This window comes from Taurulus bubalis (genome assembly GCF_910589615.1).
Source record: "Taurulus bubalis genome assembly, chromosome: 17".
NCBI classification, from domain to species: Eukaryota; Metazoa; Chordata; class Actinopteri; order Perciformes; family Cottidae; genus Taurulus; species Taurulus bubalis.
Window position 1 is genome coordinate 9,512,720 of NC_136605.1, and position 18,940 is coordinate 9,531,659.

Sequence of the window (18,940 nt, forward strand, 5' to 3'; positions counted from 1 at the left end):
ATTTCAGTGAAGTTATTCTAGTGGCTGCAGTTTTGCACTTGCCTGAATATGAATTTCCCTCATAATGAGCCTTTATGTGCGGCGCTGAATAGGGAGGCAGAAATCATTGCTCAGCTTCCTTCTCCTTAGTTACAGATTTTTCTAGCTGACCAACTGTTGGCAAGAAGTGTGCAGTGCCAATTAAGAGAGAATTTGTTTCTGCTCAAACAAGCCACAAATACACACTCATACACACTCTGAATGTGATGAAAGAGGCACTGTCGTGCTGAGACAGTGAAGCGTCTGAAATGAGCAAGTTAAGAAGGTGAATATCAGCCCCTTTTTCCTCAGGATCAGGCTTGCTTCCTCTTTCTTCCTCCCTGATCCTCCTCGAGGCATTCTGCTCTTTTCACAGCGACCGTTTGCCTGTCGATCACCCTGACCTGAGAGAGGAGAATTCAATTCAAGCTGGCGTCCATACTTCGCCTCCCCTGCTTGTCTCTACTCAACTCTCTCTCTCCCTCCCTCTCTCTTTCCAATTCCCTCTCCATGGTCGGCATAGCAACAGGCGTCAGGCTCGTCAGAGAAGGCACTGTGGTCTGTTCGTCTGACTCCCTCCTCCTGCTTTTCCCTAAGCAGCCCGTCGACTTGAGCAGTATTCCAACAGGTGTGAATTGTATTAAGGATTTAAATTATACTGTTCGGAAATGAAACAGTTTTTGAGGTTGTTAGTTTTGCACTCACAAATTTTAAATCAAGTATTGACAATGTGTGCTGGCAAAAACAGCACACCGCTTCCCCTAGTGGCCAGTGGGAATGTTGTCTCACTGGTGTAACGTAATTAAAGTAAATCCTAAACATTTACAATAAATCCCACTGGGTGGACTCTCAATCTTTAATGTAGGAGGATATCAACTTTAAAACATAGACATATACCTATCTGCCTGTCTGTCTGCCTGTCTGTCTGTGAGCTCGGCCTCAGTGTTGAGACTCAGATGGTGACTAGTGACTTTGTAAAAAACACAAAACAAAATGTAAAAAAAAAAAGAAAAAAGAAAGACAAAAGTTGTTGTGTTAGCATGAGTGGCCTCCCTCATGTGCCGCGTGTGGTGTGCCATTGTGTGTGAAGATGTGTGTGTGTCCTCAGGTCGTTTGTCAGGTTTGAAAAGCACCCTCCCTCCCCCTGCCACATTTGCCCCTCACACTACTCTGCTACAGTATTATGTAGCTCCAACTGCAACCCTCCCTTCTTACTCTATCTCTCGACCCTCCTTTCTGATAAGAGGCCTGTGTTATGAGGACAGTTGGTATTAGTATTTTGCACTCTGCTCGCTGATCTTAATGCACTTACAGGCATGGCAGCCGCACTCCAGTCCCACGCAGGCTTTGATTCGGCTCTAGTTTTGCGGCCTGTTTGCCGTCATCCACTTCCAGTGTATCTGCTGAAGCTCACCCAAAGCACAGGTGGCACACACACACACACACACACACACACACACACACACACACACACACGCACACATACATATACACATACACATGATGGTTCCCTCATGTTCAGCTTGCCAGTCCGTGCCCAGGCCACTTCTGCTGGGTGGCAGCTCAAATCAAAGCACTCATCCATCCTTGGCCGCGGGGAGTGAAATGTTAAGCAGGGCGGAGTGAACTGGGCTGGAGTGCGTCCGCCACGCCGGTGTGGGGAGTGACTGTGTCCTGTCAGCCTCTGGTTAGTGTTCTGTTCTAATCTGCTGGGCTCCCTTTGTGAACCTGTGGACGGTGCCATGTGAGAAACAAACGCTTCGGTAAAAAAAAAGAAAAAAGATGTTTTACTTAATATGTTATTTTAATTTACCTTTATATTTCTGTTTGTTTGTCTGTTTTGTTATCCAAGGGTTTAAAGTTCAAAGCTCATACTCTTATGTGGGGATCTGCCAACCTGCACTCCTTTTAAATGTGATGAAGTCTTTCTGTTGGTCCGAACCATGTGTGCCAAATTGTATGTATATTATTCTGTCAATGCTTTGAATATTAACTGCATAAAAAATATGAAGACAATTCTGTTTTTTGGATGCATTTCCGTCAACCTTGAAGAAAAGTGAAAATACAAAAAAGTTGTCACAGTGCGTCAGATTTGTATCCCAAATGCTCATTTTTTTTGCTGCGGCTTACAAAACGTGTAACACAATTTGTAGTTTTTGATTGGTTGCAGTCGTGCTCTAGCATAGGCCTGCACTGTGCCTCTCTCCTTGCACACAGTTTACCTCAATCCGAGGCACCTTCCTCCGTATTTATATCCTTTTCACTGTGTTTTACCAGCTCTCACGTCATGTCGACCACAACAGGTTGAAGTGTTTACAACCATAATATTAGTATCGCAGTGAAAAGGGACTTGATATGGTGCATTTAAGGTTCAAAACTCCTCCAAAAGACATAGATTCACTGAAATCTGCTAATTCTCTCCAACGCTCCATGGTATTCCTCTCTATGGATTTTTATTCCTTTCCGTTTGTTTCCAAATGGCATGTGTAGCAATTGAGGGAGCAGATGTTTTCACACAGCTGTACAAGGATGCCAATACCGTTACACAGCTGCACAAAACCCCATCTTATTGGCTGATAATAGCTCAGCTCTTGCCTGCCCCAGACGCAACATTTCCGGTTTACAGCTGATCCCAGTTCACTGAAGGATTATTAGAGACGTTCCTCTTTTCCTGTGGCCGGTGCTACATTTGCAGTCCAAAATTCCTCTTCATATCGCCCCCTTCTTTCTCCATATACAATCATAGCAAATAAAACATTAGTTTGACATTCGGAATTTGAAATTGCATGCATTCATCGGCATGTGGGAAACCTATTATATTCTTTCAACATTTTCCCCTTGGTTATTTTGGGCTAAGATGCCTTTGAGATGGACTCAGTCAGTTGGGTGGGTGGCAGCTGCCCGAGAGCACTTTCGCCACAGTGAAGCTGCAGTGTAATGTCATTCCAGACACTTATGCAAAAGTACTTAGCAACTCAGAGATGCACAGGAGAAAAACTGTGTTCAAAGATAAAATAAACAAAGTGAGAATTTTCTGAACATTTGCAGTTTTAGATTTGATATTATGAATTAACACTCGTAGTTTTAGGTTTGAAAAACGCACAAAGACAATGAGCGTAGTATTTCCAATAGCTCCTCTTCCGTCTGTCTCGGCCTGTTTAGCTGAAGTCCCTCCCAGGCACCCACCATTCAGCTCTGAGGGGAATTTCTTTTGTTTTTTATATGGTTTCTCAGGTCATTCTAAACATCATGTTTCTTCATGTAAGAAACTGAATTTTGCATTCACTAACACATCATACAACACAATTCAGTTTCACTGAGTTTACTGCACAAACTGTCGCACCATCCATGTTCTATGTACGCTTAATGTACTCCCAGTCAAAGGGAGAGGCTCTGACTGTGGGTTACATCCAAATTCAGAGCCACTGTGTTCACTCATCCACACACTGAGAACCCAAACAACCACATCTGCCTGCGGCTATTGTTTCCTTCGCAGTCATTTTCACATCACAGTAACATTGCAACAGAGAAGCTACGGAAGTACAACCTGGCTGGGCTTGTCATGTACAGTACTGGGGAGGCATGTTTAGTCGACCAGAAAATAAGGCATGTGTCTATGTACAGTTCATACACCGTCTCTTCACACAATAGTTCAATAGTCATGTGGTGACATGGTGCGAGGGAGGAGAATGTACTTCCAGTCGTATCCACTGCCCGCTGACTCCTTGTCCTCACCCTCAGAGTGGGCTCTTTCATGGCCAGCTGGTTCATTCATGATACACCTTAACCTATCTCTGGGAATGTTTCAGAAACTCTGTCTCACCACACACACCTGCTAGCATTCAGTCACCACTGGTCCTTTTCTACAAGGCATACTCAACAGGTTGATTTCTAATATAGTTCTCTTCTCTCTGTCCTTCCTTGTGTTGGTGTTTTTTTTTTCCCTGGTTACAATCACTCTTCTCGTCTCCACTTTGTTTTTTAAACCCTTTGAATTGATGCTGCTTCTGTGCTTGACTGGGTTTACTGCGTGGTGCCATGTTGTCCACATGGCCTCTAGAGCTTGTAACGCTTCAGTGTGTAATGTTACCATATGCCTTACATGTTTTCCAGGACTAATAAAAAAAGCATAACAAAACGTCAGGGGTGCTTTTATTTCATTGTTCATTCTGGAAAATCTTTACAAATATAATTTTACTCCAATATTCTAAAATATCTTTTTGTTATTCCTTCCTAAACTACAGAATCCTTAAAACTGCACAGGGCGGTAAAAAAATGTATATATATATACAGTACCGTGCACTTATTTTACAAAATAAGGCTGAAACAATAAGAACATGTTCAGGAATGCTATGTGAACTGAATAAGACAACAGTGGTTGGTCACAATTATCATTTACACACATTTTGAAAAATGTCCACTTAAATCATCTTGAAGAAAGCAATGGTGAGTCGGTAATGACATTGAAAAATCCCAAAAAACTGCAATGAGAGCTATAACTATTATCTGAAAAACCACAAAAAGATTATACTGATCACCATACAAATACAGAGAAAACGGCTCCAACTAAATTATTATAAAACTGCTTAAGAAATCCTCCTCAGATTGCTATTTATTCTTAAGATTTGGCTGGTGGCTCTCCAATCCCATTGGCGGTCAAGACTTCAGACAAGCGAGTCAAGTACGTGGAATCTGGGTAACCGTTCCTGAGAGAGACAAAAAGAAAACAGTTCAGTGTAGATACACGGAGTAATGTGACCTTTAACTCTACAGCTCCGTTAGACATCCACAGTGGCCTCCCTCACCCTGATTTGCCTCCATTTAGAGATGTCTTGTGTGGGATGCAGTCCCAGGAGACCCTGGCCCCTGTGTCTTTTCCCGTCACTGTGAAGGTGAGTCCCTTACTGAATGCTTCTCGCAGCCTTGGCACCAGCTTCCTCGTCTTCTCGTCGTCGGGAAGATATGCTTTAAACAACCCTCCTTGAAATGGTTGTCCTGGAGAAGGTTGATCCTCCTGGTAAGACAGAGAGTAAAGACCACTGTCGTGAACACAATCTTTGGAGATCATCTTGCAGAAGCTAAAAGCAAAGTCTTGATATTAAAGCTCTATGTGATACCATAGCACACACCATGCATAAATAATGGTAACTTCCTATGCACAATGGCACAGTGTATTTTCCAGTACTCTATAAATCATAATTGTTGAGCTAAATGCTTTTTGACGTTGTATAAGAGTCTATTCTATTCTACTACAACACAAAATAGTCTCTTCTCTGGATTATGGGCCTTAAATAGAACTATTTCTGTGAAAACAAGTGAGGTGAAACGTTAAAAGGTCCTATTGAAACAATGATATAGTTTGTTGTCCCTTCCTGAATGAAGATTAACAGGCCATCCAATACATATCATATGTGAGAATGTGTGTAAAATAAGCCCCTCACCCCTTGGATACCATCCGGAATGCAGTAAGTGATCTTGATCGCAGAGTCGTTTTCGTAACCAGGGACACTGATGTTTAGTTTAGAAGGGCTCATTTTGCCCTTGATGCCCCATGTCGTCGGCACTGTCTCATGGCAAACTCTGCAGTGGGCGTGCACAGTGTCCAGGCACTCTGAGCACATGGCAGCTCCACACTTTGTTTTCACCAACATCTCACTCTCTCCACACACACAGATGCCCTCCAGGCCTCCAGGACCGGGTTCCTCTGGTGTGTCCCGGATCTCTGCTCGTCTTCGCTGCATACTGTCCTTGTGGGTCGAATGTATAGTTTTCTCTTTCTTATGAAGGGACATGTCTTCATCAGTAGGGGCTGTTGTTGACGTGACATCATTCACATGACTCGCACTATCAATTCCTGTTTCGGTGTGACTGACAAATGACTCAGTCTTCTGTCCATCCACTGTTTCACTGTTTTTTCCAATTTTCACTTTCTCTTTAATGACTGGGTCTTTCCGGTTAGACAGTTGGTGAATAGATCCATTCACAAGCTCTTTCTCATGGAAGTCGCTTCTCTGGTGTGTTCTCCTTTCCTGGCTACTATCGGTCCCATCGGCTTTGCTTGTTGGGCTCTCCAGCATCACCCGTGGGTTACTGTAACAGTGCAGACCTGTACTTTGGTCCTCATTCATTTGCAAACATGTGGTTGGACTCCATTTGGAGGTAGAAGGGCCAGAGAGGTCCTGTTGTTCAGGAATTTGGGCCGGCTTTCCAGAAAAAACCTCCCGCAGTGTAGCGCCTACCTGATAACACAACACTTTTGGGCCGGAAATATATAAGCCCTTATCTGAAATCTGCATGGTAACTTTCTTGAACCGGTCCTGCACCTCAGCACAACAAGCCTGTAAGGTTTCATCTGCTGCAGTGATACCCAGCTCTGACAGGCGCAGCTCGTGCACAGAGAAGTCTACACAAACCGAATCAACCAGCTTCTGTAAACCTTGCTGACATGAACTTACTTTGAATGAGTTTGCCCCTCTTAAGGTGACGGTCAGATCACAACTACCCTCTGAGCCGCGCTCTTTCATCAAGACATCAGAAGTCAGGTCGTCCACTCGGGGGCTGTAGGCTTCTTTTATGTGCTTCCACATCACCCTGGAAACTGTAATCTCTGCATTGTAGGCTTCCCGCTTGTCCCTCCCTGTTTGGAGACTGAAGCTAGAGGACCTGCTCCTGTCTCTGTGTGTAGACCTGGCAGAGTCGTCTTGACTCTTCTGACTCACAACGTGGGCCTTCTGCAGAGGTGTTCCTGAGAAACTCCTGGTTCGCTTCAAGGTGGATCCAGATCCAGCGGGTGGAAACATAGTACTTCCTGACAAACTTGACTGAGTTGTGCTAAAGGAAGATGTTAAACTTTTGGGTCGAGTATCAATTAAATGAGCTTTCGAGGAGATTTTATTCGGCATCGAAGCTTTTGAAGGCAAAGCATCTCTACTCTTAAACAAGATGTCCCCTCCAGTGTTTTGGGCTAACGCACTGGAGACTCTTTCATTCAAAATCCCTGCCGTTTCTGACAGCACATCATGACCTAATATTGGCCCCTGGTGTGTTTGTCGAATGGGAGGCGAAAGCCCTCGTAAGGTGAAGTCAGTTGGTCGACTGCCTAATGCAGCAAGCCCTGAATCCTTAAACCGAGCAGCTAGTTTATACTTGCTGGATCCTTCAGCTCTCCTCTCATCCTCCTCTGACCTCAGATGCTGATCTATCCTGTCACAATGAGAATCGGCAGTGGAGTACAAGGTATGGGGGACTCTCTGCTCATGAGCATGAGTTGATGAACCAGAGTCATGTAGAGGATATCTAAGAAGACTGGCTACATCCTCTTTTTTATCCCTCACTTTGCTTGGGCCCAGGAGAAGCAACTGCTTTGCCTCAGACACATCACTACTGTTCCCAATGATGTAAATATTTAGGTCATCCTCATTCAGAAGAAGCTGAGGAAATCTGACACTTAAGGTGTCCATCAGCCTTTGCTGCCCCCCCCTGAGGGACAGGATACTTTTAGGGAGCTGGTCTCGACGGATCTTGGTCTCGTTCTCCTCGTAAAGCCTACTTATTGCCTTTCTTGCCAACTTCAGGGACTCCTGATCCCGGCCATCCTCCCCCACTCCTGTTGCTACCTGCAAAAACAGAGTAGTCAACCCCTGATTTGTCATATCCACTACATTAACCCCATACTGACTAAGGATGAGCTGGTATTCCTTCCTGCAGTGTTTCTGGAGATACTGGAACATGTCTGCATCCACAATTAGTGAGAAGTCCTCCTCTGATGTAGTAGGATGCCCTGGAAGCTGCAGAGCTGCACCCTCTATCTGGCCAGTATCTTCCAAAACATAACCACCAGGTGACAGGTCTCTATGTGGGCCGGGGTTGTACGCATCAGAGGGCCTGCCAATGAGAACGTTCTCTCGTGGTTCTCTTTGCTTATTAGGTTTCCTGCTCTGACCCTCTAACTCCTGAATATGAGGCTCCTGTGCTGTCTGAACGCGCCTGGAGCCACTGGTGGCAGGTTGACCCGAGTCTTTGTTTTCGGCTGATTGTGGGGCTTTGGGGTGGCCAAATAGTTGTGCCAAAGCAGCCTGGACATTGGAATAGGTGCCATTCAATGTGCACATTTCCTCAGGAGCATCGTAGTTTATCCGGATATCAGGGTGGCTCTTATGAAGGCTTGTGAGGGCCATTATTCCCCCAGGAAGCTGGCTGTAGTCGACAGTTGCTGATAAACTTAAGATGACCTACGATGATGGAAGAAGAGAGACAACAAACACTCAAGGATTTCACTTTCTATTTGTTGACATTGTTTTCCAATATTCTGCTCAAGTATACCTTGTCTGGGTCCAGGCTTTCTCGGTGCTCAGTTACAATGACTTTATACTTCTTTTCATCCACTTCCAGAGTGTGCCGTCTGTGTTGGATGACTCTCTGTGCCACTGTGTGAGAGGTGTCACCAGACAGAAATCAATCTCAGTCTGTAAAGCATCCTGACTGAGCCCTTCACCATTGGTTACTCCATTGACTTGCATGTCAAAATTCCAGCTAAGTGTAAATCACTGGTCACAGCCGATATAGTGAAATATGTTACTAATTAATGCAACTGAAACGTTAATAAAGCATTTGCTGTTGTATTGTGAGACAAGGGGGGTAATGTGGTAATATATCATAGTTCATAGTATTTGCACACCTGCATGTCTCTATCATGGAAGCAAGGAGCCAGAAAATCCCACCTCCCCTACACTTCATATGCACAGACATGCACACACCCTGACCCTACTGACCTCCACTGTCGTCGAAGGTGATGAGGGCAGAGACGGGCGTTGCCTTGACAATGGTGACAGAGTTTATTTCCCCTCCTCCATTCCTGGCTCTCAGGAAGTGGATACATAGCTTGTCTCTCAGCCTGTCATCCTCAATGTCAGCAGGCAGACCGCTCACCCTCACAGTCCTGCCCGGCTCTGCCATCTGATGGGAGAAGACAAATCACTGCTGTGAAGAATACGTATTTTAAGAGTGACTGCAAGACAGCAACACCAAAATATCAGGATTCTGCAGAAGTGGTGAACATCAACAGGATGATGACAAAAATCCAAAACGCAACCCCTCTTTACGAAGCTGTTTATGTCAAAGTAGTGGCCAACCATCAGACCCCGCCCTTGCAAATAAAAAAGGGAGACATGGTTGATAATATAACACCCTCTATTGGGGTAACTAGGGGACTACATCAACATAACTAAAAAAAAATCTCCATTTCAGGGGCCATCGCTAGTGAGACTTTTGTTGAAATTGGGAGCAAATAACTATTATATATTTGGTCCGTATTGTAAAAAAAACAAAAACAAAACGTGTTGCCGTCTGTTAGTTAAAACAAACCCTCGTGCAATATTAATATACATCTGAAAATAATAAAAATATATTTCCGATGGTGACAGATGGTGACGTTAACGCCCCTTCCACATTCCCACCTAGTTTGCTGTTGCCGTGTTGGCAAATAATTGACAAAGAGTAAACTGCTCAAAAAACTGCACAGGCTATGTTTCTTAACTACATGTCACTTTTCACACACAAAGACAATATATACGTGTGTAATTGCAAAGTAACTATAACATCATGTTGAATTATGAACTATTGTGGGCTGATTTGCAGCCATCCTGCAAAAAAAAATTGAAATATTGAGTGTTTATTGCAACAGGATGTCAAAATACATGTATCTTGAGGCGAGCAGGAAAGCCACATTCGCAGAGCTCATGTCAAGGAAGTGGAGAGAAATCAGATAAATCTGCCTTTCGCTCTATCGACGATCTTCTGTTTGCACTTGACGCTGTTACTATCTGACACAAAATATCTTGGATATCTGTAAGAGTCGTAACGTTTACTGACCTTACAACTGTTTCGCCGTGGTTTCTCACTATCGTTCACAGACGTCACACTTTACAAGCCATCGAGGAAAGTGAAACTACAAACTAACGTGTGATCCGTCGTGTCCACGAGGGGGCGACCAAGAGCCGTCTCGTTGCAGATAACAAGTCGGCCCATATTTCACAGTACTGTTGTACGTGTGCGTGTGCAGGTGCCAAGGCTGAATGGAACAGTCCTCCTTTCTACAATTTACAATTTCACAAAATAACAAAAATGTTGTATCTTCGCGTTTTTGTTTTTTCTACCCCACAGATCATTTTATGACCTCTCAGATCTTTGTTGTGACCCTTTGGAGGGAACCTGATACCTAATTTGGGAATCACTGGATTAAATTACCTAACTGTATATAAAGAAGTTAAAACTAGCTCGACCTCAATCAGCTACAAACATAAAGTGCTTGTTGCATCAGTAGTAACAATCTGGTGATGTCAAATATCAGTCATACTTTTACTTTTGGTATTTTGTACTTTTACTTCAGTGAGATTTTAAATGCAGGGCATTGTTTATTACATTTGCGAATTGGTATTTATTTTAAGATCTACTAAACATACCAAAGGAACCCATTGAGAGTAGCTATAAATACAGAAGGTGTGTAATATGGCTGAGGTCAGTCTGACAGACCAATTTAACTACTCACAATTAATCAATCATCTAGTTTACTTCATAGGAAGACACATATAATCATACTATCTGGTATTGCAGTCGTTGTAGTCGTAGGCTATATGCCATCGTGTTGTATTTTTTAGGCAAGCTACCGTCCAACATATTTTTATTTACTTCACACAAACTGCAAATACCACAATATTGTATAGGTCAATCAATCGATTGTTCATCTGAGATCCAACAAGACTCTAAAAACCAGTAGGTGGCGGTAATGCATCATTACATTGAAAGCCAATCACTTAAATGTAGCCGTAGAAGAAGAGCTTTGTCTTTTGTCCAATCAGAGGCTACGTTACTACAGGCTGTGCGCATGCGCTGTGGGCCAGATATTTCATGCTTTATACGTCGTGTCCGGTGGAGGTCATACGCATCTGAACAAAACCGAGGTGAGTGAAGTCTGTGTGTCACACTTAAAAGTCTTAATTGTGTATATGCATATCAATAATTACAAAGCGAATTGGAGACGTGTTATTTTATACTCTATGTATGACGTTATATCATGGTGTTGAGGCGTGCATGAGAGCAGCCCTCTACAGCAGCCACAGATAACATGCGTACGCGTTTTGACACGCGCTTTATGTCAGTTGGAATCTGTTTAAAATGATATACGTCATGTTTCCCACGTGTTGAACTCTTAAGATATCGTGCTCACTTTATTCGGCTTAGCTTGGCATCTGTCTCGGCCTCCCTCCGTGGTCTCAGTACGCGGCTAGGTGACATGTTAACGCTCGGGAGCTAAATTAGCTAACAGCCACAGCCTTGGCATCGCTCAACCCAAGGCCAAGGGTAACTATTACTGGATGGAAGGGATTTATACTGGCCTAATAAACACCGTCACAAACGTCAATGTTGTGGCTGTGTACTAATTGTGTTAACCTCTTGTCTTATATCCACTTCTAGTGTGACTGCTGCCATGGCCAAGCTGTTCGAGTCTATTGGGAAGTTGGGGCTGGCACTCGCCGTTGGTGGAGGTGTTGTCAACTCTGCTCTTTTCAATGGTGAGTGCTCCTCAGGTGGACACCTAACCAGTTTGCCTAGTTTTTACCTGACTGGTGGACTCAAGAAGTCTGTGGAATCATGAGGTGTCTGATAAGACTTTAAACTGACTCACTGATTTATGTCATTGCAGTTGTTTTTAGATGTTTAACTAGTTTAGCTGAATCATCACATTTAGCATCAACTTCATAAGATTTCATATGGTGGTCGAGAGTTAAAAGCACTGCAACTTAATACATCAAAGCACGTTATTTGTCACATACACAATACAGCGGCTCATAAATAACACTTAAATATACTATAAACAAGTTGATGCAGATAACAGTGCCACTACTACTTACAAAGTCAACATTTGGAAGCAAATAATGCTATAAATAAAACTCAAATCAAGAAATTGGCAATACATAATTTACAGAATACAAAAGTTAATCGCAAATGTTGAAATACCCCAAGTCTAATTCAACGTAGCTACATAATTATTTCAACCAGTTCTATATTGTGTGTTTGTGGTGTGTTTTTTACTGCTGATTTTGAGTTGTCAAATAATGTATTTATGGTAATATGTCTTTAATAAACCCAATTACAGTCCTGGTAGCAATGTGTAGCTCTTCAGTTATGTAATTTCCATGATTTGAACCAGTCAGGGCTTTATGTAAAACATTAGGACAACACTGATGTATGAACTATAAACCTGTACAAATGGCAAATAAACTAACTATACTTCTTTCTGCAGTTGATGCAGGGCATCAGGCTGTAATCTTTGACAGGTTCAGAGGAGTGCAAGAGACGGTTGTTGGTGAAGGTACCCACTTCCTCATTCCCTGGGTTCAGAAGCCTATCATCTTTGATTGTCGCTCCCGTCCACGCAACGTGCCTGTCATCACAGGCAGCAAAGGTACATCAATTATCTATTAAATCGCTGTGATGTTGTCTTCACTTATTATCATAACATTCAGTATGAATGTTTAATTGGCTATTATGTGCAATATGTTCACTTAAATAATTCCCCCCACAGATCTGCAGAATGTAAACATTACATTGCGTATCCTCTTCCGGCCGGTGACCACCCAGCTGCCACGCATCTTCACCAGTATTGGTGAGGACTATGATGAGAGGGTGCTACCATCCATCACCACAGAGGTCTTGAAGTCTGTTGTGGTGAGTATCAGTCAAGAGTTACCAATAATAAGGTGACTCTTTTTCGTTTTGGTGTGATAAACTGACTCCTCAAAATGTGATTTTTATTTATTTCGCAGGCTCGGTTTGATGCTGGTGAGCTCATCACCCAGAGAGAGCTTGTTTCTCGGCAGGTTAGCGAGGACCTCACAGAAAGAGCCAACACCTTCGGCCTCATCTTGGATGATGTTTCACTGGTATGAAGCTGCTGGCAATTCTTTTGCAACAATGTTCATGTTATCTCTTCAAATTGACTTTAACTTGGAGAAACAATTGTATTTTGTTTTTTCAGACACACTTGACCTTTGGCAAGGAATTCACAGAGGCTGTTGAGATGAAGCAGGTGGCCCAGCAGGAGGCTGAGAGGGCCCGTTTCGTTGTAGAAAAGGTAACATTTTACTTGCAGATCATCCCTGTACTATTTGTACATTCAAACATTTGCATGCAGTCTCTATGGAGAAAGGGTGGCTGGTTGAATTCAAGTTATTGTGAATAATGGCAGCTCACAAAATCTTTTCATCCTGTTTTAGGCAGAGCAACAGAAGCAGGCAGCCATCATCTCCGCAGAGGGAGATTCCCAGGCTGCTTTGCTAATTGCCAATTCTCTGATGGAGGCTGGTGATGGTCTGGTGGAGCTACGTAAGCTGGAGGCAGCTGAGGACATCGCCTTCCAGCTCTCCCGCTCCCGCAACGTCACTTACCTGCCATCGGGACAGGGCACATTGCTCCAGTTGCCGCAGTGATGACATCTCCTCTTAAATCCAACCCAATCTCGCTGTCATCAGTCGTTACAAGGGCCATGGAAGGGGTGGTTGGAGGATTCAATAAAGGACTCTCAGCTTCACACTCATTCCTCTCACTCTTTCTCTAACCAACTCTGGACTGGGCTCTGCTGAAAGCAGAATGGTGGGAGACAAAGTGAGAGATCTGTGATGGATACATTTATAACGTCCACCCAGGCATAAGGAAGTGGAGGGTAATCTATAATACTTGTTTTGAAAATGATGACAATGCAGTTTATTAAATACATTGTTTCAAATCATTACATGTGTGGAAAGCAGCAGAGTGATTTTACCATCAAAGAAAAACTGATTCCTTGAAATGATAAGATGATAAATTATGAATAATAAATGCAATTACTCTGTTATATGTGCGTGAATGATTCATTGACATAACTTCTTTTTGTTCTGATTTGCAAGAGGTGTGTATATATAGATATAAGCATATAGTAGTCACTGTGTCTTTAGTTTGTGGAGAACGTGTACGCAACATAATAAAGAAATAGCTCGCTCGGCTTAATAAATTCTTCTTTCTACCTTCCAGTGGTCATCCTTATTGTTTAAGGCCTCAGAGGTAATTGTACATCTATTGAGTGTAATCATAATCACCACAGGAGATAATTGCATCGCCATTTAAAAAAAAAAAGATGTAGAACATAAGCATGTCAGTTGCACACTTCATTGTTGCCTCCTTAACAATTGCTCTGTCTCAAAATTGATACAATAGTTGATCTACCTTATTTATAGCTTTGATAACGCAGTGAAAGTTTTTAAACGTCTGTTTGGGAAGAAATTAAAACTTATAATGCAACAATGTATGGGGTTCTTGTAAATATTGATTGGTATACAGATTATAACGTTTATTTTAGACGATATGGATTGGTTGAGATCCAGATTACTGCACATTATATTTAGATGTTATAACTAATTGTTTTAGTTACTATACTATGCACTGTCGCGACGTGTATTTATGTTATAGGAAACTATATTGTTAGTGGGAGTTTCCAGAGAGACATTTACTTTGGGTGTCCAAACCAAAAGAACAAAACGTCAAACTCATAAAATGGATGAGGTATTATAATAATAATAAAGAGTAAGAGCTGATGGTGAAAATAGAATAGATTCATTACACTTTTAGGATCTCTCCTTTGAGAGGCTAAAACGGTCCTCAGGGTCCTCATTATTATTTCATCAATCAAGATTTCGACTCAGCGCGTGCGCGCGCGCGCCGTACCCTGTCTTGTCTGGAGGGGAGACGAGAAGCGCCCAGACCCAGACAGCGGCCTGAATACCGAGGATGAGCGCGGGACGGCGGTGGTACGCGCGAGAGCTTGGCCGGGCCACGTAGCGGGGCTGAAGACACCGGTGCGCAGGTATCTCCGCAGCCTATACCGGACATCAACAAATACTCTGCCACGCATTTGCACAAAAACATCATTGGCATATCGCTCTTTCTAAATGCACATACGCGAATTTAGAGGGAGAGCGAGCGAGGAAAGTGCGCGTGCAACCCCGAATCTGTGCAACTCTGATTGCATGAACGCAGGAGGGAGGTCGCTGTCGACGGAGGTAAGCCAGCAAACCGACAACAAAATGTTGCTATATAATGTCATTTTATGCACTTAAATGTACGTCGAGCATATAGCCGCTGCCTGGGTTAAGCACCCGCAGGTCACCGGCTCGCCGTTGGCCGCGGCTGCCGGGAGAATCGTCCGCGAGCTCAGCTAGCACCGACTTTGTGACAGTGTCGAGTTGAGTGGGTTTGATCAGCACAGCAGTCGGGGGTTTGTTGGGGGGAAAGCGGCGCTTCTCATCTTGTACATCAAGAAAGATACACTGATAACGAAGCATGACATCGGCTCTTGCCTCGCTTCGCGTTGGTCCGATACCTGTCACACCTCCTCCCCCCTCAAAGTGCAGTATCGGAGTCCATGTGAACCGTAACGCTAAATATGTGACGTTAGTGCTAGCTGTAAGCTAACTAGCTTAAAACAAGGGTTAAAAAAATAAAAAAGTGAGTCTGGTGTCAGTTGTGAGCTAATGCATGTCAGCAAATATGAGCCTTTATGTGGTGTAGCTGGGGCAGTGTAGTGTGAATGCGAGTGTGTTTGAGGTGGAGTAACATTTGACTGCACTAAAATATGTAATGGCTGCATCTTGAGCTAATGTAGCCAAGTTAGCTCGTCATGTGTATGTGCAGGTCAGTGCCCGTGGAGAATCGCTAGCTAGCTAAGTAGCCTAAGTTGGGTAGGCCTGCATGGTGTTACTGCTGCTGTGCAATGTTGCCTTTTTTAGTTTGATCCTTTTTCTTTGCTTTGTATCCACTGCAATGGTCGCTCCAAAGTATTGTAGCTGAACAGATTGCCCTCAGCAATATGTAGCCAAACCCAGACAGGAGCTGCTGCACTGTACCTCGTCATACTTTTCAGAAATGTAGTTGGTTTTGTACTTTGTAACCTCATCTGCCAGAACGAGTGAGCTTGTTGGACCGATTCCTCCTGTTTGTGTTTAAATCATGTTTAAAACATTTTTTTACATCCAAATAAGATTTTAAACCAGAGATCAATGGCCCTATGTAATCTTTCCCTTCTTTTGGAATGGAGCTATCCCAAGTGTGTACATCAGTGGACTGCTGTCAGACTTGATATTGTCTCGTTCTGTGTGCAGTGATGAAAATACAGAAACTTGGTTTGGGGGACCTTGGGGTTAAGATGGTACTCCCCCACTTTTCTACGATTCCTCAGATGATTCATAGCAGACCAAAAACACAAACACTACGTAGACTACTGCTCCATGACCCGATTATGGGCTTGAGGGCCAGATACTTACAGAGGCACGGAGCACCCCTAGAGTGCACCACACCACACCACACAGTGAGCCGGTTAAGGTCTTAGAGTTTGGACAGAGTGAGGAATGTGAACCTTCACAGGGTCCTCTACAAGCTGCGAACGGGAAAGCTCATTAAAGTCTAGACTTCAGAGGGAGCTTGGATTTGAGGAGCACTGCTGCATAAGAAGAGGTAAACGTGATGCCCTTTTCTGCTTCAGAGATCTCGCCTGCTTTGCTGTCACAGACCCAACATTTGTGAACACTTGCACCAGTTCATTTTGTTGATCGAAATGTTGTATAGTGCCTTTGCAGTAAAGCTCCCATCCTGTGTCATTCAAATCGCAAACCACAGTCACACCTATCTAGTATATGACTGGCTTTGTGGCTTACCCGCCACGAAATTAGTTTTGGTTTCTCATCATGATTGAGGATTGCTATGAATTGCTTCTTGTTGAGTAAATTTTGATTTCTGGGCAACTTTTACTGAACATTAGTAATTCTTTGGATAACTTCATGGGCATTCATTTATGTACATTTCTGTTCTTTTTTTTGTGACATGATGCAAAGTTCCAAGAGGTTTGACCTCAGGATCCGACAAGGTGATTGTGTCGAATAATTACTGGTGATATTAAGTAGTCTGTGCTCTGTTTGATTCCCACATCAAAGGACTGCATTATTTCGCTGCGAGTGAAACTCTGAAATGACTCATCATTGATAATGATAAGCCGGTGGAAGGAGTTTGCTCTATCTGGGTTACATAACCACACTGTGTGTTTGTATTTGCACATGTGTTTTTTGGGACAGTTTTCAGCACTAAATGTAGCACTTTTGATTAGTTGGGAAATTAAATATATTGTTAGAGTTGGCTGTTGTGTATTCTTTCAACCCCATAATTGTTTATTTTAGCCATCCATGTACTTGCAAAAATAATAGACCATAGTGCATGTTAAGTCTGGTTCAGGCAGTGGTTTCTCATGCAATTTATATTCCTCTCTCATCCAGACGCAGGATAATCTATGAGGCTCTATGTTTAAGACAGCCATGTGAGTCAAGTTGCTCTGTCAGTGCAAAGCTCACCCCTCCCTTGTGGTCTTAATGCTCTCAGAGCTGCTGTCCAATTCTCGGAAAGGATCAGAGTCAGTATGCACAGGAAAACAGGTGTCTTTGTACAGAGACATATTCTACATAAATGGGTTTCACGTGTACTTGCAAAACTGGTAGAACATAGAATAATCCCTGTTTAGCTTTAATAGAAATTTAGCAAACATAATTTAGTTCTATGTATGGCTACTTTCACTCGTGTGTATTTTTAGTACAGTCAAGTTAATGACGTGACTGGAGGAACATGGAAATCAGTTTAGGGTTTACCAAGAGAGATTATAGCAATTACCTGAGAATGAATTTAATACACAGAGCATCTTTGGAATGATTAAAAAAAAAAAGAAGAGAAAAATCACTGATTTTTAATCAAGTGCAGCTTCTGTTCACTTTGAACTAGTGTTGATATTGAACCCCCCCAGTAATAAAAATATATATGAGCGCTGTATTAAATGTAAGCCACCGCAAATGAAAAACATTTTTTTAGTCAACATGTACTACTCCAGAGAAAGTAGTATAATGTTTGCTGTAATTGCGTAGCTCTCCACTCATTATGTCACTTCAGGTCCCCTTCTTTTCACTCTTTCTTGCTCCTTTTTCTGCCACTCTCGACTAGAACAAAGTAGTTCTCATGGGTCAGTGAGGGGTTGTTTGAATATCTTGGCCTATTTATGCTTTCTTTGTAAATGGAAGAGCATTTTGTGTTAAAGAAATAAAGCAAAAGATACATGCGAAGACAGAGAGGAGAGTATGTTTCCCAGCTCCACGAAAGGAAATGTATTTTTTTTTGTTTCTTGCTCAGGGAGATTTTCTATTGAACTAAACACCCTGGTTCACACTCATTGTGAGGTTGTTTGAGGTCAACCAACTGTCAGCCAGCGGCACCCAGCTTAGAAGTATGCCAAAGCAAAGAATATACAAATGTCCTAAAAGTGAGTGAAACTGTTCTTTTCATTGTTAACTTGCAGAAACATGACAATATTACTGCATGGTCCAAACTGTGCGATGCTTCATTTAAAAGTTGAATTACAGTTTCCTGTGGTTGTATCTGCACTACAAGTTCCTGAGCTGTGGTTACACAATGCTGTCTAACAGTCAATGGAAGGTTTTGCCATTTGCTGTGTGTTGCTTAAAAAAGATAATCTTCAGTTTATTCAGTGGAATTGAGTTTGTGTTTTTTGCCAATGTTAATTGTGCCAAATCTAACACTGGAAAGTTATTGAGTGAAGTTTTTCAATTTAGCAATTTATTGTCTATGTAGTGACTGCACCATTGTTTTCAGAGTCCATTGCAAATCGTATTGAGCTATTTCCAATGATACAATGTGTTTATGCTCCAAACCTAATATGAAATGTTACCTGACAATCTTTAAGAAGATATTTTCCGTCTTCTTCTTGAATGAATAAGCTCTTAAATTAACAAGATGTATTATGTCCTGAAAGCAAACCATCTCTTTATTTTATTTTATAGTG

General features: G+C 42.7%; 2 protein-coding genes across 2 annotated transcripts; one reads left to right on the forward strand and one right to left on the reverse strand.

Annotated features, from left to right (window-relative positions):
- Nucleotides 1-4,168: 4,168 nt before the first annotated feature.
- Nucleotides 4,169-6,488, reverse strand: LOC306749847 (uncharacterized protein). The gene is made up of 3 exons (XM_079233182.1): nt 5,460-6,488; nt 4,824-5,032; nt 4,169-4,724 (listed from the first exon to the last, which is right to left on the reverse strand). Exons 1-3 carry the CDS (start codon nt 6,312-6,314, stop codon nt 4,637-4,639), a joined length of 1,152 nt encoding a protein of 383 aa, XP_079089308.1. The 5' UTR covers nt 6,315-6,488; the 3' UTR covers nt 4,169-4,636.
- A 4,457-nt stretch (nt 6,489-10,945) lies between these two features.
- phb (prohibitin) lies at nt 10,946-14,070 on the forward strand. Its single transcript, XM_079233393.1, has 7 exons — nt 10,946-10,976; nt 11,491-11,588; nt 12,320-12,481; nt 12,602-12,744; nt 12,843-12,959; nt 13,055-13,150; nt 13,293-14,070. The coding sequence occupies exons 2-7, from the start codon at nt 11,504-11,506 to the stop codon at nt 13,503-13,505; spliced, it is 816 nt and encodes a 271-aa protein (XP_079089519.1). The 5' UTR covers nt 10,946-10,976; nt 11,491-11,503; the 3' UTR covers nt 13,506-14,070.
- Nucleotides 14,071-18,940: the final 4,870 nt, after the last annotated feature.

Coding starts and splice junctions, on each gene's coding strand:
- LOC306749847 (XM_079233182.1), bottom strand. CDS start 6,314: ATGCAGATTTCAGATAAGGGCTTATATATTTCCGGCCCAAAAGTGTTG. Junction 5,033..5,459: donor TTCCGGATGGTATCCAAGGG/GTGAGGGGCTTA, acceptor CTGTCTTACCAG/GAGGATCAACCTTCTCCAGG. Junction 4,725..4,823: donor CTAAATGGAGGCAAATCAGG/GTGAGGGAGGCC, acceptor TGTCTCTCTCAG/GAACGGTTACCCAGATTCCA.
- phb (XM_079233393.1), top strand. CDS start 11,504: ATGGCCAAGCTGTTCGAGTCTATTGGGAAGTTGGGGCTGGCACTCGCC. Junction 12,745..12,842: donor AGGTCTTGAAGTCTGTTGTG/GTGAGTATCAGT, acceptor TTTATTTCGCAG/GCTCGGTTTGATGCTGGTGA. Junction 13,151..13,292: donor CCCGTTTCGTTGTAGAAAAG/GTAACATTTTAC, acceptor ATCCTGTTTTAG/GCAGAGCAACAGAAGCAGGC.